The sequence below is a fragment of the Acomys minous genome (assembly GCF_964271855.1).
Source record: "Acomys minous genome assembly, chromosome: 11".
Lineage (NCBI taxonomy): Eukaryota > Metazoa > Chordata > Mammalia > Rodentia > Muridae > Acomys > Acomys minous.
The window spans coordinates 73541188-73561584 of record NC_140492.1 but is presented as its reverse complement, the minus strand read 5'-3'; the positions used below and the strand labels follow the sequence as shown (position 1 = coordinate 73561584).

Here is a 20397-nt window from a genome sequence, read left to right as displayed (position 1 = left end):
ACTGCTCATCCTCCCGTCAGGTCCTGTCTGCAGCAGTGCTAACCCTGCCCATAAAGCCTCCGGTCCAGCAGGTGGGTCTTTGGGCCGCACTCACCACCGCCATGTCATTCTTGAGCTTCTCCAGGGCAATCTCACACTTCTGCAGCGTCTTTAGGGGACACCTAAGGGGAAGCACAGGAGCTGACAGTCTGCTGAAGGGCTAGGGCAGGTCTCTCTTGTCCCGATCGCCATCCTGGTGGCCTCTTGGTCCTCAGCCACTGGAAACCATCCCAGTAGTCCCAGCTAGCTCACTAGCTTCTTCCTGTCCTAGGCCCAGCAGGCTTCCTTCTCACCAGGCCCAGCGCTCGTCCCATCTTGGCCCTGTGGTGCTAAGGATTTAACCTAAGAGGGCCTGGAGAAGCGAGCAGCTCTAACAGGCCACTCAGCAGTGTCTACTAGACAACTGGGCGAACCTTCCTGAAGGACAGCGGAGCCTCTGGCAAGCTGAGCTGTGACACTCGGTAGGTATAGAGACACATCCATGCCCCGAAAGCCGCGCTAGCAGCACCCTACCGCTGGTGGACAGAAGGAACTGGAAGCCTGGCAGCCAAGTGCCATCCATTTTGGGTCGTCGTTACAACTGGTGCACGCAACTGCAGCTGGGCCTGCAGCCCATGGGAGAGTGAGATGTGGCTGCCTGCCAAAGGCTCTCACCTAACCTGTCATGTCCATGAAGGTGGAGGCCACTACAAACCAGGACCTAGCAAACTGGCCCCATGAGGGAGGCTATGGCAGCCATAGGTGCAAGTGTGAGGACCACGGCGCCTTGAACAGGGCTGGAAGGTGGGCACTGGGAAGGTGCAGGGAGGGTTGAAGTCTCTGTGCACAGCTACTTGTAAAGTCACCTGGGCCTCAGGCATGGCCCACAGGGTCATCCACATAGTCACCAAGTGCTGGGGACCTCTGTGAGCTGTGGTACAGCACAGTCCTGCCCAAGGCCCTGCGCCAGTGCTCACCGCTTGGAGGGGTCAGTGAGAATGTCCAGCAGGCTCTTCATCTTACTTAAGTCCTTTTTTCTGTCTGAGAGAGAAAGGGGACACTAAGAAATGGGCCCTGGGTGTCCCGGCGTCACACAGCTCTGGGCCAGCCTACCTTCATTCTTGTCAATCTTGTTGATCATGCGTCGCAGGGGCTCGATGTACTTGGACAGTTGCTTCAGCTTGTCCAGGTACTGCTGCTCCTCAGCCTGGCTGGAGCCAGCTGGACTCATGACTGAGCTGGGGTTCACTGTGGGGACAGGCTGGGTGAGACAGATGGGGACAACCTGTGGGGCAGGTGTCATGACAGGTCTGAGGGATCCACGAGCCCTTTGTACAAGCTGAGACCTTGGGAGGAGGAAGGGATTAGGCACCGGGCCCAGCTTACCAGGGGTGTTCAAAGGTCCAGGGGAGGGGACGCTGAAGTTCTGTGGGGTGCGTGCTGTCACTGGGCTCTGAGAAGGCTGTGGTGAGGGGCTAGGCAGGAAGCTGCCGGGGGACGGAGCAGGGCCGGAGCTGCAGCCAAGTTGAATAAAAGCAGGTTTGAGCCCAGAACACTGCGCCAGCCCTGAGGCCAAATGGGGTGAAGGGAGGAGGGGGAAAGCGCACCTCCCCAGAAGCCTACCTGACATTGGAGTTGGGCTGTGAGCCAGGTTGTGGGGATGGCTGAGGGGGAGGGGGCATCGACTGCGGGGTCTGCACCTGCTGGCCCGGAGATGGTGAAGACAGCATGGTGAGGCTGCTTTGGCTGACCTGGAAGTGGAGAGACTTAGCCAGCTCCATGCTGCACACACCTTGCCCCAAGTACCCACTGGTCTGACCTCCCATCTTATCCAACCATTTTTTTTTTCTTCTTCCTGATACCACACACCCAGGCGCAAGCCTCACCTCTGGGTGCACACAGCGCATAGTGTCCAAGGGGCTGGAAGGAAGGCCAGGTGGGCAGCCTGGCTCCTTGATGGGGCCCTGAGGATTTCAGGCTTCTGGACTGGGAATGCTGTGGGAATGGCCTGCTGCTCAAACATTAGTGTGTAAGGAAGGAGCCGGGAGGCCTTGTGCTGCCAGACTCTGCCTAACGTAGGAAATTCTTCTCTGAGGGCCGGTAAAAAACGCTCCTCTGCTAGCCTAGGAGATAGTCTCCCAGTGTGACTCTAGCCCAGGATGACTGCTCCAAGGACAAGCCTTGGACAAGTGGCTGTGACATGTACAGATGCTGCTGCCTCACATCATCTTGGTTGGGGTAAGGTGGCCAAGAAGTCACACGCATCTCAACAAGCAGCACTGCGCCGGCTCCACAGCACCCGGCCAGTCGGCAGCGCTTCCTTGATGGGGCGAATGACTTCTATAAAGACCCCTGGGCTCACAGCACCTCCAGCTTCAGAGGTGCGGCTCTGTGCACAGACCTGGAGACTGCCCGCAGCTGTCAACGCACATTCACACCGCAGAAACATGGTTGACTCCAGCGCTGCCAGTACAGCATCACATTCAGTTTACCTAAGAACTCCAAGATGGACACTGCAGAACCAGGTAACGGGAGCACTGTGTATGTGCTCCCACCTTTCAGTAAGGAAAGGTAAGACGGCAGTTCCAGACAGGACAAGCTGCCTATTGGCTTCTTGCTATCTGAGGACACCCTAGAGGCCACCAACTCCAAAGGTCCCCAAATATCTGAGGTTGCACCTCTTATACCCCAGTCAATCACTGTGCACCAAGCATGCCCCACACCTGCCTTTCATGACTCATATTCCAGAGCCTGATGCCCATGGGGCCAAACCTCCACGTCTTCCCACACTGACTCTAAATAGGTGCTTAGCATCTCAAATTGGGAATCGGTGCATGTCCGACAAGGAAAACGACAGCTGTACTCCTCACTTGCGCACCCACACTGCCAGGCCCAAGGGGCCCGCATGGTCACCTGCTTGGCCACTCAGAACCACCGGCTAAGCTCACAGAACCCAGTTTAGCTCCCAGAACTCACCTGGAGCAGCTGGTAACCACTGCCATTTTCTGGTTTCTGTGAGCACTGCCCTTAAGTGCACAAATCCCAACATAGACACACACATACATATACATAATTAAAATAAAATCTCTTAAAAAAATAAAAAAAGGAGGACTGGACAATGCCATAACTCTGTGAGCAATAAAGCCCCACGCAGCGGGGACAGGAGGACAAGATCAGCATCTGGCTGCAGGGCAGTTCCACCGGCCTCTCCTCTGAGCAGATTCACTGTGACAGAGGCCAGAGTGTGGCCGGGTAGACACTGCGCAGACCGACCCGGCCCTTCACGTCAGCATACTTGTGAATCCATGGACACCAGGCACATGTCATACAGACCATAAAACCTGCCTGGAATCCACCCATGTCCTATCAAAGCCCCAGGGCCATACAGTCCCATGAAGACTACAGACAGCACACACAAAGGCTGTGGTCCAGACGCTCCTTGCAATGGGTTTTTACTGCTCATATGTTCCCAAGAGGCCCTACAGCCCTTCCTCTTTCTGTCTCAGCTGCCTACTTGCACTTGGTACTGGCGGTAGCCGCTGCTCTGTGGCTGTAGTTTAAAGCTCAGGCCTACTACATTAGGTATGCAGAGCGCCACAGGGCTGAACAGGGCCACATAGTAGGAAGAAATCTCATGTCCCTCCTTACCAGCTGTCCCAGGACATGATGCTTTGGTCTAAGACATGGGAGCAATAGTGGAACATGGGGGACAGAGAGGCCTGCAACATATGGGAAACCCCAGGACCCAGGCAAAGGGTCCTGCTCTTGGGAACAAGCGGGTCTCACTCTTATTGGGAGGTCTGGACTCCAGTGTCATGAGTCCCTCCCCTAACGTAGTCTAGAAACTTCTTCATGGCTCCCAGAGTTCAGACTGTACCCAGCCTATTTCACAAAGGCTCACCTAGACTCAGCATTTCACAAGGCCTGTGATTCCCAGAAGAAGACCCGGCTCATGTCTGCCTGGATTCTTTGGCTGCCCCAGGACAGGGCAGCTGCCATGCCCCAGAGGATGGGTGGTGGTGGAATGATTTCTAACAGGAAGGAAAACGAACCAAGGGCAGCCTTCATGTTTACGATCGGGGAACTCTAGGCCCTAGCAGGAGCTTCTGGAGTGAACGCCAGCTTGCTCACGTCCTAGTCACACAGATACCCTTGGTACAAAGAAGCAGCCCAAAGACCATCTCCACACAAAAGTGACTCAGCAAGGAACAAGGATGTGGGGAAGAACCAGAGGGAGGGGATTCTGCTGTCAGGGAAGGGAACACTGGCTGTGCTCTCTCAGATCACATCCTGTGGCACAGGCATGGGCATGCCACAGCTGCCACCAAAAGCCAGAGTGGTTCACATCAGGAGAGGAGCTTCTGACAGGCCCTTGTATACCTACCATCTGTCACTTGAATGTTAGAGCAGGAACACCCGCAATCGCAGTGAGGAGACTTGCCAAGGTCACAGAGCTAGAAGGTGGTTCACAGGGACAGCCCGGCACTGTATATACCAGTGCCTCAGCAATGGCGACAGTCTGCCAGGTAGCCTGTGTGGGAACTACACAGTATCGCTGGAAAAATGTGGGTAGACGGCCGAAAAAATAGGAGTGCAGCTGGGGAAGGAAGATTAATCCAAAGAGAACCTCAGATAGGCTGGCAGCCTGAATTCTGGTCCTCTCTGGACCATCTATACCTGCCTAGCACTTACAACTGCCTTTGCTCCTGACCAAGAACTGAGCCTGACCCATGGAGCCTGACTGCAGAGAAGCAAGCACACTCTTGCCATGGTGTTGTCTGCCTGCATTCACCATGCGCCACAGACAGGCAATATGGATGCTGTTGTTCTGGCCTCAGAAGAAGGACTAAGATCAGACAGTCGTGCTGTATGACCAAAGGCACGCCTACAGCGATTTCTCCCTCCAGTTTCCCACGGCCATTATACTGAGTAGGAAAGGAAAAAAATACCAAAACAACAACAACAAAACCCAAACCAGCCAGGTGTGGCTTTTTAGGAGACAAAGGCAGGCAGATCTCTGAGTTTGAGGCCAGCCTGGTCTACAGAGTAAGTTCTGGGGCAGCCAGGGCTACACAGAGAAACCTTGTCTCTAAAACAGATAACCCCCCAAAACCCCCAACAACAACAACAACAACAATAATAAAATAAATCAAACCAAAGCAAAGCAAGCACAGCCTTGTCTTAGTTCCCTGTTGCCACAGAACTGCTCCAGATCCCTAAAGCAGCTGCATTTGTCTTCAATAAACTAGCCCAAGGCTTCAAAGACATGCCCCTACCTGGCAGCACTGAACAGGCGTAGAGGATGACGGGCCAATGGGTGGACCTAGGCTGGCATCTACCAGTGATGGCTGCCAACCAAGCCACAACATTCTTTGAGGGTGACCCCAAATTTCCCATGTACCTTTTATTTTAGTCTTTCTCTCTCTTCTCCTCCAATCAAATTCCTTGCCTTGTGGGGTTAGGAAGTACTATAGCTCATAAGACCTGCTCAGGTGACAGCGCAGGAGCTACTCCACAGGAGGCTACGGAGGCAAAATGAGGTTCAGGGCAGAACCTAGTCCAGGGAGACACAGACAGCTTCTGTCACTTAGGAGAAAGAGCAGGGTTGTCAGGCTAGCCCCAAAAGCAGGGCTGAGGGGACTTTAGGAGAACCCTACTAGCAGGACTTGAGTTCTGGTTCTCAGCATGCTGCCTTCCAGTTCCTCCCCATTTGTAAAAGGAGCTCAATGCCACAGTAAGAACTAACAAGACCCTCTACATGAAGAACATAGCTCGAGATCTGGCACACATCACACACAACATGCCGGGGACCTTTAGTTTCTATAAAAACAAAACAAACTCCACAATCTTCTATTGCTGTTAAGTTATTTATCCCCACAATTCCACCTGACTCTGAACCCCAGGCGCAGTGAGCTGGAGGACCCTCCTTTGAAGAAAGCTGCACAGCGTCCTGTCTGACTGTGCACTGAGAGAGTCGCTGTGTGTGGCCTTAGGCAAGGGCTCCACGTACAAGAGTCACAGATGCACTGTCCTGTTTAGGAAAAGGAATTTTAAAGGTCTTTTAGCTATCAGGTTCTTTACAATAAACTCGCAAATAGAAAGTCTGTGATGAGAGAACATTAAGGAGACTCTATCTGCAGAGTCTCTCAGCAAGGCCTGGCCTGTGAGATGCTGTTAAACATGGGTGCAGGGGATGGTAACGCGAAGCCTGTTCCAATGAGAGCATGAAGTGCACAGAGTGTGGTCTGCGAACTCTCTACGCAGCAATGACTCTCTCTTCCCAGGAAACTGACTTGGGTGGAACAATTCAACAGCAGAGAGCACTGACCATGTAACGGTGCTCCTAAGAAGCTGGATGTGCACAGCCTAGAAAGCCGCACTGTTTACTTCTTTTAAGATAGCATGCATTTAGTCTAGGTTGGTTTCAAACTCACTTCAAGCCCACACCTTTAATCCCAGAACTCGGGAGGTAGAGGCAGGCGGATCTCTGTGAGTTCGAGGCCAGCCTGGTCTACAAAGTGAGTCCAGGACAGCCAAGGCTACACAGAGAAACCCTTTCTCAAAAAACAGAAACAAAAACAAACAAACAAATCAAACTCACTTCAAGACTCATTAGAATGGCTGCCGCACTCAAGCGTATACACATAAATTGGTGATTAAAGCCAGGGCCTTGAGGGTGCTACACAAGTGCTCCGCCACCTCAACTACACCACAGCTCGTCTTCTGTTGTATTTTACCACGAAAACAAAACTAGTATGACAATTTTTAAAATTTACAAATTTTAAAGAAAAATCCTCTCAAGAATTACTGCAGGAGCCAGGCATGGTAGCACAAGCCTTTTGTCCCAGCATTTAGAAGGCAGAGGCAGGCAGATCTGTGAGTTTGAGGTCAGTATGGTCTACATAGTGAGTTTAGGACAGCCAGGCTATATAGAGAAATCGTGTCTTAAAAAACAAAAACACAAAAACAAAGACAAAAAAGAAATGAAGGAAGGAAGGAAGGAAAGAAAGAAAGAAAAGAGCCGGGCGTGGTGGCGCACACCTTTAATCCCAGCACTTGGGAGGCAGAGGCATGTGGATCTCTGTGAGTTCGAGGCCAGCCTGGTCTACAAAGTGAGTCCAGGATAGTCAAGGCTACACAGAGAAACCCTGTCTCGAAAAACCAAAAAAAAGAAAGAAAGAAAGAAAGAAAGAAAGAAAGAAAGAAAGAAAAGAAAAAAATACCAGCGGGGCTTGGCCTTAAACAAAATGAACATCTGTTTTATTGCTTTGAAAGCCACCATGAAGAGACTTCCTGAGAATGAAAGGGATGTTTCATGGAGGTGCTCAGCGAAACCCCCAAGATTTTGGGCTGAACCCTGTGGAAAGGCTGATCTGTAAATACCTGTGCCGTGGGCTGTCCGCCCAAAGAGATGGAGCTTGATGGATCAGCAGACATGGTGGAGGTGGGCGGGAACCGGGTTCTTACGTGCATCCCGCCTTGGGCCAAGGCTTCAGCAATCATCTTTGAGGACAGAGGGACAACAGACAAGGTAATCACAACAAGAACTGCAGTGCATGGCAGGTGAGGGTGTGTGCGGCCTCCTGAAATGGGCCACAGCGGCGAGGCCCCTTCAAATGACCCAGATGTTCAGGGGTGCTCAGGGACATGCTCAAGCACCAGAGGTCAGAGACATCAAGAACGGAAGACAGACCCTTCCACTCTACAGCCAGAGTCCTGTGGTGATTGTCCTGGACACATCTCTGAACTGTAGACAGAACAGACCCTATGGCCTGTGGAGTGCCAGAACCAGACTGCTCAGGTGGCAATCTGAGGAGACCAAGTTCTTGGGACAAACTTGCAAAGATGACATGTCAGCCAGGCTTGCAAAGAGCAAAGCCAAGTGTCACTGAAGCAGCACCTGCTCAGCACAGCCATCTCTTAAAGGATACCTGGAGGCCGAGGCTCACTCATCCTTCTGGCCTCCTGGGGATGCTGCTTCTGGAAGCATGGAGGAATGCAGGCGAGCAGCTGGAGAGCTGGGGTTCCCGAGGAGCTAAGGAGGAAGAGCTTTCTCCACAGGACCATAAAAATCACCCGCAGAGTCAAGAGCTTGAAGAGCAACAGAGACGTTCCCCTTGGTCATCTTTTGTTTCTCGACTCATACAGAGAACTAAGGGCAGACTATCACTGCTTTGGGGCTGGCTACCCTTGCTCTGTGTTCCTAGGTAGGGGATAGAGCCAACCTGACTCCTGGAAAGCACGGCCTACATGCACTCAGAATGTTACAAATTATAAACAAAATAGCATGGCCTGGTACAGAAGGGAGGACTCACTGGCTAAAACACAACAAAACCCAGTAACATATGTGAGAGGATCACAACAGACAGCAGTTAAGAGATTAGCAGGGGCAACATGGGAGACCCCAGTTCAAACACAAAACCTCTAAGGCCTGGGAAGCTATGTTAGGCTACAAGGGCAGGACGGTGCTGCAGGTGACTCCATCTGTGCAGCAAGTGTGCTGGAGACAAGGCTACTGAACAGGGTACAGGCCCATGAGGGCCTTGCGGCATCACACACGGGTTCATGTTCACACACAGGAGGTGCATGCACCACAGAGGATTCCAAGGAGGACGTCCTAAGAGCTAAGAAAGGTGCAACTCTCACCATTCCTGCAGCCAGCCAAACAAACCTGCTAGTCCTGATGGTGGCTGACAAGCAGGGGTGCTGTCCCAAACAGCCTGTCCCTCAACAGGTCACTGGCAGACACAAAGAGGGCTGCTGTCCCAGGGCCCTCTGCCTATACTGGGGGAGGAGGAGATAAAGCGAACTTATTCCAGGGTTCGTGACAGAACTGAGGGCCACTAAGGGAGGTGCATTCACAACCATGGCCACAGCACCACTCCCACATGACAGAACATCAAGAAGGTGTGAGAGCTGCCAGCTTGTCTCTAGGAACAAGAAAAGCTGTAACCAAGAAACGCGATGGACTCTTTGACTGGTTTTCTTATTTATTTTACTCTGTAATTTCTTAAAGATTTATTTTATGTATATGAATTTTGTCTGCATGCATGTATGTGCACCACACACAATGCCTGGTACCTGCAGAAGTCAGAAGAGGGCCAGGCAGCAGTGGCAGTGCACACCTTTAATCCCAGCACTCAGGAGGCAGAGGCAGGCAGACCACTTTGAGTTTGAGGCCAGCCTGGTCTACACAATGAGTCCAGACAGCCAAGGATACACAGAGAAACCCTGCCTCGAAAAACAAACAAAATACAACAAAACAAAAATAAAAAGGCAGAAGTCAGAAGAGGCACTGGATCCCTGAAACTGGAGTTACAGATTGTTGTGAGCCCCCATGGGGGTGCTGGGAACTGAACCCAAATCCTCTGGAGGAGCAGCAAGTGATCTTAAGCTCTGAGCCATCTCTTTAGCTCTACTTGTTTTATTTTTAAGGATTTATTTTTCCTTCCTGTGTCTGAGTGTCTTGCCTGCATGTACATGTGTGCACCATGAACACCCTTGGAGGGTGGAAGAGAGAGTTACATATGGCTGTAAGCCATGTGCCACAGGAGCTGCAAACTGAATCCACATCTTTAACTCTTTTTCTTTCTTCCCCGGTTTTTTTGTTTTTTTCTCTTTTCTTTTTGGCTTTTCTTGACAGGGTTTCTCTGTGTAGTCTTGGCTGTCCTGGACTCACTCTGTAGACTAGGCTGGCATCGAACTCACAACAATCCACCTGCCTTTGCCTCCAAAGTGCAAGGATTAAAAGCATGCGCCACCATGCCCTGCACAGCTAATGCTTTTAAGCACTGCAGTTTCTGCAGGCCCTGACTGGTTTTCTTTATGAAAAATTTCTGATAAGGAAAGATTTTGTATTTTTGTTTGTTTGTTTTGTGTTTTATTTTTGTTTGGCTTGGTTTTTCGAGACAGGGTCTCTCTGTGTAGCCTTGGCTGTCCTGGACTCACTTTGTAGACCAGGCTGGCCTCAAACTCACAGTGGTCTGCCTGCCTCTGCCTCCCAAGTGTTGGGATTAAAGGCGTGCGCCACCACACCCGGCGCTTTGGTATTTTTTTATGTTTTTCACCCACAGGTAAAAATCTCAGAGAAAGCCACTGAAAATGTTTACAGGATCAGATGAGCAGCTACCAAGTGCAACTTATTGTCAAGGACCACCCTTCTCTACTTCTCCACACACTACTACCTGAAAGGAATTCTCATGCAGAGCAGCCAGCCAGTTCCCTGCGGTGGCCACTGTATGGGAGGCCTCAGAGGGACACAGGGCCCTCTAGATCAAGGTTCAGTCAAAGAGCACTACTAAGTCAGCTACTTTGTGTGTGCATACATGACAAATGTTTGTCTTGGTTGACAACTCTTTGCCACCTATAGTTTTTTTGTTTTGGTTTGGTTTTTGGTTTTTTCAAGACAGGGTTTCTCTGTGTAGCCTTGGCTGTCCTGGACTCAATTTGTAGACCAGGCTGGGCTCGAACTTACAGATATCCTCCTGCCTCTGCCTCGTGCCATCATGCCCAGCTCTGTCCCCTGTAAGTTATTGCTTAGTCTTATATTACTAGAACAGAAAGTTAAAAGACCAATGGATAGGAAAGTGAAGACATACTCTGTTCTGGCTTTACTGATGGATCCCAATAAATTGCACTGAAGGTGATTTCCTCTCTCAGCATCATGAGTAGATCAAATAAGAGGCCACATGAAACAAACAGCAAGGGTGGCTGACCCTCCAGAACACTTATCCCAGGTGAAGAGCCCATGCCTGCCACCTTGGCCATGGTGTAACCACTGAGGGCACACTCCAGGAAGAAGCATGAAGGATTGCCCATTTAGTGCCCCATGCCAGCACCCCTCAGAGAACTGGCTGGTGGCCTGTTTTGCAGTGTGTGGAGGTTCATATGTACAAAGCTCCAACTCATGGTTTCTGTATATTGACGGAAAGGTAGGAAACTCTAATCTCTGTCTTTAAGCACCTGATTAATTAGGTAACTGGCCACCACTGTGCAAAGGGCCGTCAAAGTCACTCTGTTACTTAATCCTGATAAGCTACAAAAAAACAAACGAACAAAAAACCAAACCAAACCAAACAAACAAAAAACAGTCTTGAACTTATCCGTACACTTACAAAATCACTTCACGATCCTAAAACAAGGTGTTGCTTCAGAACAGCAGCAAGCATTGCAGTCATCAGAATAAGGCTGCCCAGGAGTCTCTGCCCAGAGGGTAATCTTTGATCTGGAATCACAGGCCTTAGCAGCTTGTTTGTGGCTGAGGCTCAATGGTAGAGCACTTGCTTACCATGCTCAAGGTTTAAACACCCTCAACACTGCAAATCAATGTTTTTCACACTCACTCCTCAGGGTGGCATTGCTGGAAGTTGGCTAAAATGTCAGTGTGTGCAGAAGGGATGGTGTTGTCAACTTGATGGTCTCTAGAATCACCTGAAGACAAGCATCCAGTGTAAACAGTGAGGGATTAGCTTAGCTTAACTGAGTCAGTGACAGCCCTGCCTGCGCTGGAGTCCTGAACGACACAAACAAGAGACTATAACCTGAACACAGGCATCCAGTGCTCTCTGCTTTTTGCTTTGTTTGGTAACTAGGTCTCACTGTGTAGCAGTAATAGGTCTGGAATTTGCTATGTAAACCAGACTGGCCTTGAACTCAAGAAATCTGCTGCCTCTGTTTCCGGAGTGCTGGGATTACAGGGTGCACCATCTTTCCTGGCTCCCTGCTTCTTGACTGTAGATGCAATGTAACTGACCAGCTGCCTCAAGTTTCTGAAATGGTGATTCCCCGACATTATGGGATGAACCTTCAACTATGAGCCAGAAAAACTCCTTCTCAAATTCCTTTTGACAGATACTTCATTACAGGAACAGAAAAAGTAGCTACTATAGGATATGACCTTAGAAATGGAACATGGCCCCTTCCTCTCTTTCATGTCCCAGGTACCTGGAATGGCAGCATGCTCCCTGGATCATGATGAGGTGCCCTAGTATGGACCCAAAAGAATGGAGTCAAGCAGCTGTGGACTGAAAATTCCACACCTGTGAGCCAAAACAGGCCTCCTTCTATGGACCCATCATCTCAGACCTTTTGCTATTTTTAACAGAAAGCCAACTAGCACACCTTTAATGTGGAAAAGGTCATATATGAAATTGCACAGCGGACTAGGGATACAGGCGATGGATACTGTGCTTGCCTAGCACACATAATGCCCTGCGTTGATTTACCAATACTGTACACACTGAGTATGGTGGTGCATGCCTGTAAATCCAAACACTCAGGAGGGGAAGGAAGGAGGATGAGCAGTCCACAGTCAGCCTCAGCTACATAGACGTTAAAGGCCAACTAGGTCTACAGGAGACTAAGTCCAAGTAAATAAATCTGCATAGACGATAAACACACCCTCAGTGATGTGAGAAAACTAGAAAGGGCACCACACTGTCCTGCCCTGGGTGCGGCTCTCACACTTTTCTATTCTTTACTTTCTGCAGTTATCACAGCTCTGCTAAGGTTCATAGGTCGGAGTACTAGAGCCCTCTTCCTCACCACTGAGGCAGCATGGATTTCTAAGAAGCCTGGATTCCTTTCAGGAGCGCCTATCACGCCCAAGCCACCCAGCCATACTCTTCTCCCCAGTACTGCCAGAACAAAGCAACAAGACCAGCCAACCAGCCCCACAAAACTGTGACGCAATAGGTAAATACAGAGAAGGTAGGAAGAGGGTAAAGAGAATAGCAGGATACAAGTAATCTGATAAAAGAAATGGGAAAAGGACGGGCTCTTTAGCAAGGAGGAAGCAGGTAGGTAATGTCTGAAAAGGCTCAAAGAATCATTATTAACTATTTAACTTTAAAAAGATAAAACATAAAAAAAACCTACATGTTAATTCCATATATAGATATACACATATAAAACGACACACATAGTTTTAATGAACTTTTCTCATCTGACCTGGCAGTGCTCCTGCTAAGACCCAAAGACCAACCAGGCGTGGTGGCGTACGTCTTTAATCCCAGCACTCAGGAGGCAGAGGCAGGTGGATCACTGTGAGTTCAAGGCCAGCCTGGTCTACAAAGCAAGTCTAGGACAGCCAAGGCTACACAGAGAAACCTTGTCTCGAAAAAAACAAAACAAAACCAAAACCAAAACCAAAAAAAAGACCCAAAGACCACATAACAAAACCCGAGTAGAAGGCATGAGAAGCTGTCTTTTGAGTTGTTGGCCAGGGTTATCCAGGAGAATACCAAAACCCAGAGCCTAGTGCTATTACCCTGGGTTGCCCACCGCCACCACAGGCGGAAAAATAAGCCCACAGATCCCTGAGCTGGAGCTGACCTGAATGCCCCTCCCTGAGGACTAGCTTTCATGGTACCAGAAGGCAGCAGGCACCTCCTTCCAAAGGAGAGAGGCAGTCAACAGTCCTACCCAGCTATGATGCCTGGGAACATGTCAACAACCAGCATGGCAGGGTAACCCTGAAAGTGCAGCAGTGGCACACACACTGTAATGGTAGCCAATAGTTTTCTAATTGGACGTAACACGCATTTAACAAGACAGAAACCATGCCTGGTACTAGAAACCTAGCCCACTACTCAGTGCTAGTGAAGTGTAGTCCTCGGCCCTCATCAAGGAAACGTCTCTTGCAACAGATGGAGATCATTACAGAAAACCACAACCAGTCAATATGTGAAGCCCAGTCCCAACAGCCATATCTACAAAACTCCCTCACCTAAAGTTAAGCAGTCACTGCAGAAGAGGGGGCACAGAGACTGTCAATGAGTTTGCTGTGCAATTGTGTCTCCAAGTAACATCAGAAGACACACTCATAAAGATTCAGCAATATGACCCCCCAAATGTGAACTGACCAAGATGACGCTAATGGACATGCCAAAGTGGATAGGGGAAGCCTAAGAGGCCCAACCCTACCTACAGGCAACGGAGGAAAGGACGTCTTCCCCAGGAAAGAGCACAGCTGGTTGTCACATACACACAAGTACAGACTGAAGAGGTGATATTTAGAAATACACACACACACACACACACACACACACACACACACACACACACACACACACAATTAGTGAGGAAAAGGTCATGAATGTGAAGGTGAGTGGGGAAAGGTAAACGGGAGAACCTGGCGAAAGAAACGGAAGGGAGTGATGTTGTCTTTATATTAATCTCAAAAAGAAAAAGCAAGAAAACCAGCAATGACAGGACTGACTCCCAAGGCATCGTGTTTGGATTGAGAAGCGCAGTTCTGAGAAACACATGGGCTGGGCGGTGCTGGTGCACACCTTTAGTCTCCGCACTAGGGAGGCACAGGCAGGTGGATCTCTGTGAGTTCAACCAGCCTGGTCTACACAGTGAGTTCCAGAAAGCCAGGGCCACACAGAGAAACCCTGTCGCAAAAATGGAACAAAACAAACAAAAAAAGAAAAAGAAAAAAAGAAAAAAAGAAACACAAGGCCCAAAGAAGGCAATGAAGGCAGGTGGATAACACTTCTTAAAACACTGATGGCACAGTCCTCAAAAACCAACTCCATGAGGAAACGAGCCTCACCAGAAAGGACCTGTGTCTACCCTAAGTTGCACCTGCCACTGATCTCACACTGGGCTAACAGGGACCCCTGAGAACCAAGCTCCAGGTGACTGTGCTGACACTAGCAGGGCAGGGAACTAAAGGAAGCCCTGCACTTGCACAGAGCCTCGCTGTGGAGCACTAAGCTTAACACATGGCCACGCCCTGCTTCGACCAACTGACAAGACACCAACAAAGCTGGCACCAGGTTACACACTTCCTCCAGCAAGAAGCCAGCACACAATCAAACAGGCCTACACCACGTTCTGGACTGAGCCAGTGACGAAGAGGTTTCTATCTTCTGAGTCCCAGGTCAGTGGAAGGAGGGTCATAAAGCAATAAGAAAATGGCTTCCAGCAACAGGGCAGTCAGCCACTGTGTGTCACTACTGTGCTGACTCTAAACCACAGCTCCTCTGCACAGTACCTTAAAAGGAAGGAAGCACCTGAAGCCTGAGACACACAGCAGTGATGGTAAATGGCCTGTAATCCCATAAAGTACTCACCTTCTCCAAGCCACGCACAGAAATTCACGGTAGGCTTTCGCACAAGGTCACATGTGAGCATGTACGTAGCACAAGAACCCTGAACCCTGAACCCCAGTCACTTGGTGCAGTGACCAGAGGCTAAGTAAACACCTTTCCTCAGGTACCATCCCAGATCTAACACTGTGGGGGGATCAGGAAGGGCTGTCATTAGCACTCCTCATGATGTCTGACACATCCTGGTGCACGTGACCCACACTGTCATGTAACTGGACACTGAGCTCAGCTGGTTCATGAACCAGCCAGTGCTGGCTTCCTGAGGGCAAAAAGTGTAGTCACAGCATTTTCTGTGGATAGGATCCAGCAAGAGCCTTGCCATAGCTCCTAGCTTAAGCCCCAAGTCAGGACTCAGTGTGCCCACTTGATGGGAAGACTTGTGGCCAGCACAAAGCTGAAGCACCCTATATGTCCAATTCCTCAGACACCAGGAAACCTTGTGCAGGCCATCTGCTTGCTATCGTCCCACTGGCATCTGATATGCAGAGACTGAGTGGGAACTGTCAGTGACAGGGATGTTAGAAATGCTTTCCTTGCACAGCACCTAAGCCCCTGAAGGTGGCAAGCCCAGGATGCTCACTCCCTGCTCTGTTGTGGCATGTACCAACGCATAATAAGATACCCATCTTGTTCCTGTCGTTTTCTAAAGAGCTGCCCTCCATCCTAACCAGCTGTGCTCAGAGGCTCCAGTGGAAGTTGAAGGAGGATGAAACTTCGAAGCTTTCCTCTCTAAGGCATCTTCTCCACACGCTATCAAGCAGGAAAGATGAGGGTACCCAAGCACAAACAACGCACACTACTCGGCAAGTAGGTCCTAACAATAACCAAGCAGAGACAGCCACCCTGAGGGCCTTGGGGTGTCTGTGTATATGTGTCAAAGCAATAGAAGATTTCTATACTTTACCAGCGTAGCCACTAATCCAACCAGAACTCTCATCACAGAGCTTTATGCACAGGCCATCATGCACCTGCCAGTGACTAAAGAAACCCTGGGCTCCCAAGGCCCTCACCTGGACGCCGGGAGCTACCATCTGGGCAGCCTGTGCTGTCTGCACTGCCGCCTGCGGCTGCACCTGGGGCTGTACCTGCTGCACCTGGGGCTGCACCTGCGGCTGCTGGACCACCATCGGAGCACGGACCTTGAAGGAGGAAGGAAAAAGCATCTTGGAACCACCTGCACAGAGAGCAGAGCACCCACTTTGTGGGAGCTTTAAGAACGGAACTTTCAGAGCTGTCGAGATGGGTGAGTGGGTAAAGGTGCCTGCCGCCAAGCCTGAGGGCCTGAGTTAGAACCCTAGGACCCACATGGTAGGAGAGAGCTGACCCCTGAAAAGTTGTCCTCTTGACTTCTACACTCGAATTGTGACACACAGGAAACCCTCTTCCCCCAACCAAAAAAAAAAAAATTTGTTTTAAACAAGAAGCCTCCTCTTGGGATGGGGGATGGGACTGTAATGATACCATGAGCTGTGGTGTCACCTTACTATCCTGAGCACACAGGGTCATAGGAAATATCCCACACCAGCCTACCTATGAGTTGGCAAAGCCAAGTTCTACCTCCCTCAGTTCTGGCAAGAAGCAAGACAGCCCTCCCATGCACACCAACCACAACCACAGCTAAACAAAAATGTCCAAAGCTGAGCATGCAGCCTGCTGCTCAGTCTGTAAGAGTGTCCCTGAGAGCCCAGGCTCCATGTAGGAAAGCAGGCTGGCCAGCTAGAGATGGCTTAGCTAGAAAGATGACCTTGGGCGATGATGGAAGACAGAGGAAACATATAACTGCAGAGCTAGGATGTGGAGACATCACCACAAGGACAGGGCAGGTTCTGGCCAGATCCACATTGGGAGCTTCTCCTTGTATATCTCCAAGCTACCAGGCCCACTCCTAGTAGGCACCCTACTAAGGAGTACAAAGGTTCTGGTCCCAAGAGGCTGGTGCCGAGTAACAGGTGAGTGACCGTGCCTGCAACTCACAACCCTCCCAGCCAACTCTTCTTTGCCCTGACATTCAGCTCAGGTGAGCTCCCGGTCACCATGGCACTTAATGAATCATCATGGGGAGAAAAAGCCACAAAAATCAAGGAAGCAGAGAAGATGCTCAAATTGTTTCTTTTCATGGCAACTAGTTTTGGTGGCAATATTCTGTTCTCTGTAAATACTGAGACTTACTTTATATCAAGATGTACAATGAATGAGGCAGGAAATAATAAAGTTTTATATGAATATTTGTCTCAGAAATATGGTAATGATGAGGCTGAAAGGGCCAGGGCTGGAGCACATGTTTCGTGTGCATGAAGCCCCAGGGTCAAGGCCCAACAGAAAAGCAAACCTACGGAATAGCTGATGGCCGCAGCATATTCTCCCACATGATGAGGCTACCTCTCAATCTAATCATGTGTACCAGATACGCCACAGGCACTGCGGAAATCAGCCATGTAGTTTTGCAGACGTGACATCCCTAAAGCAAGTGAAAATAGGCACACAATCCCTCGCCTGCTTGTGCTGTGGAGCTGCTAAGACGCCTGGTATAGGAAAGGCTGCCTGAAGCCCGTACACAACGGACATGTTCCCTACAGCCAAAGGATCTTAGAAACCTCTGACCCCACACAACACCTGAAGAGATGCGGTTGCTACACCACAGGCCTTGGGTACTCACAAATTTCAGCTGCGGTTGGGCAGGAGCATACAGCATCGGTCCAGGGAGTGCTTGTGCTTGTGACACCAAGGGCTGGCTTTGCGACTGTGGTGGGAGTTGTGGGGATTGGTTCTGAGCAACAGGGGACTGCTGGGCCTGGGGTGGTGGCTGGTGATGCTGTGGATGGTGCATCTGTGACAGCTGCTGGGGCAGGGCCTGAGAAGGGGGAGGCTGTGGCTGCTGCATTGGTGGCTGCTGCATTGGTGGCTGGGCCTGCAAAGCCTGCTGCTGTTGCTGCTGTTGCTGTTGCTGCAGCTGCAATTGTGCCATCCTCTGCAGTTGCTGTTGCTGTATCTGAAGACAAAACAATAACAGTTAGCACCCAGCAGGCTCTGGGGTACTAGTCTTGACCCCACAAAGCCTGGGGAAAGTGAAATGAACACAGCCTAGGGAGACCGGCCTAGATGGCCTCTCATATTGGGAAGGGGAACATGTCATAATCAGGGCGCAGGGCCCTCTAGTCCAACAGCAGCTGTTTTCTAGACACTGAGAACAAACCAAATTTGATCTTGTGCCCTGGCTACTAAAGGCTGGTTCACACCTAGGATGATTCAATGAAATAGGTTCAAGGATGGTCCAGTCCCATTGTAGTTAAGCTTAAAGTTCAGGCAACTGCAGATGCTTATACCTCTCCAGAAAGGGTCTTTGTCTCCCAGAGTGGTCAGCAGTGGTCAGAGGTATGACCCTTATGAGGATGGGCTATGAGGAACACATGGAAGGCTAAAGATTAATGGTCAGCATTGGAAAAGGAAATTCCAAAGCCAGGAGACCAGAAGATGAAGGAAGCCTCCTTGGCTTCTTCCCCGAATCAATACTTGCTAGGAAAATGGATGTGAACATGTGTGACTGCAAAACACAGGAGGATCAAACAACTTGTGACCAGCAGCACTTCTAGTGTGACATACCACAACCCTACAGAACACTAGCTAACAATTTTGATTCTGTACCCAAACCCTAAGAAACAAAAGAGTTGTATGTATCCTCCAAAGCAATGTGCCAACAGCACAACCCAAGCATCCTGAATCTGTGGTGTTTGCCTCCCTTCTTTACTCTGTGAGCTCATATGTACTGTTATAGGCCCTGCTACACGTACAAAGTCAAGAGGCCATCTGAGAGGCTTCCTCCTAAGCTAGGATCTATTTTTCCCACCTGTGGGGAAGCCCAAGGAGGAGGGGCTAGTTCAGCCTTACACCTAACACCCTGGCTGACACTTGCTCCCAGGCTCCTGAACTACAGGACTAAGGCCCAGTACAAGGGACAAGGGAAGTTGGTACCTGTTGTTGTTGGCTTTGGTGATGCAACTTAATCAGGTGTTGCTGCTGCTGCTGGAGCTGCTGCTGTTGTACTACTGCTTGGAACTGTTGCTGCATGGCATTCTGTTGTGCTTGGAACTGCTGTTGCTGCTGCTGCTGCTGTTGCTGCTGCTGCTGCTGCAATGCTGCCTGCTGCTGCTGGAACTGCTGCTGCTGCTGCTGCTGTTGCTGCAATGCTACTTGCTGGAGCTGCAGCTGAGCTGGAGAGGGCATCCAGACTTAGGCTGTGCCACCCTGCAGGTGTCCCAGAGTTACACGACAAGGGAGGCAGCAACAGCCACTGCCTACTGACAAAGCTGTCTCTGGCAGCTAAACATTGTACTACACAGGCACAGATCAAGTAGGAAGTGGCATTTGTGCTGATTACGGAATTTAGCATCATAAATTACTCCCTAATGACCAAAGAGAAAGGGCCAAGTGAGTCTTTTGGATACGCCTGAAGGTGTGAAGCCTCTGGAAACCAGTACTGCACCGTAACTGAGGATCTGCCTATCTGATCATCTTATACAACGGTATTAAAGCCTGTGGGCTCCTTTTACAAAGGTCTCGAAGATTACGGAGGTGATCAACTTTGTTAGCATTATTTTTATTGCCAAATAAGATTCTACTGTACTCCCATATTTTGTCTACTCATTAGTCATTTGATAAAATGTTTGAGCTACTGTGAATACTGATAGGAAACAGTCAGATTCTTTTTTAAATGGTGGTTTTTGGCTTTTTTTTTTTTTTGAGACAGGTTTTCTCTGTGTAGCTTTGGCTGTCCTGGACTTGCTTTGTAGACCAGGCTGGCCTTGAATTCACAGCGATCCGCCTGCCTCTGCCTTGAGTGCTAGGATCAAAGGCGTGCGCCTCCACGCCTGGCAGAAGGCTCCTGAGGTGATGACAATGTTCTAAAACTGATTAGGATGATAGCTGTAAAAGTGTGAATATACAAAAAGCCACTAAATAGCACAGTGAATTTGGAATGAGTGAACTATGTTAATAAGAATTGAATTTCAATAAAGCTAATAGAGAAAAAAAAACCAGAGATCCTCTGTACACTGCCTAGTAGTAACACTGTATAAAATTACAAGATCACAACCAGGTCTCAATGGATTCAGTCACCATCACTGTAAGAGATGCTCAACAGTTCCAACACAAGGATCCCTCGGCTGCTACCTCCCCTCAAAACCTCGTCTTGGGTCTCACACGAACTTCTAAAAGTTGTCTTCTGATCGCCTCATGTATACTGTGGCACACATAACTCCCCAAAATA

The 20397-nt window shown here is 49.8% G+C and overlaps 1 protein-coding gene across 9 annotated transcripts in view; it reads right to left on the bottom strand.

Annotated features, from left to right (window-relative positions):
• The window catches only part of MED15 (mediator complex subunit 15), a 63719-nt gene that overhangs the window by 2881 nt on the left and 40441 nt on the right, over positions 1 to 20397 (bottom strand). For 4 of the 9 annotated variants that reach the window (XM_084802284.1, XM_084802276.1, XM_084802279.1 and 1 more), the window contains 9 exons: positions 19104 to 19342; positions 17791 to 18123; positions 16145 to 16273; positions 7402 to 7521; positions 1642 to 1769; positions 1405 to 1532; positions 1132 to 1266; positions 996 to 1059; positions 95 to 161 (listed from right to left, as the gene is read on the bottom strand). In XM_084802284.1, the coding sequence (XP_084658410.1) occupies positions 95 to 161; positions 996 to 1059; positions 1132 to 1266; positions 1405 to 1532; positions 1642 to 1769; positions 7402 to 7521; positions 16145 to 16273; positions 17791 to 18123; positions 19104 to 19342 (1343 nt within the window). The remainder of the gene's footprint in view (positions 1 to 94; positions 162 to 995; positions 1060 to 1131; positions 1267 to 1404; positions 1533 to 1641; positions 1770 to 7401; positions 7522 to 16144; positions 16274 to 17790; positions 18124 to 19103; positions 19343 to 20397) is intronic. The other 5 variants (XM_084802277.1, XM_084802282.1, XM_084802281.1 and 2 more) reach the window with 3 other exon arrangements.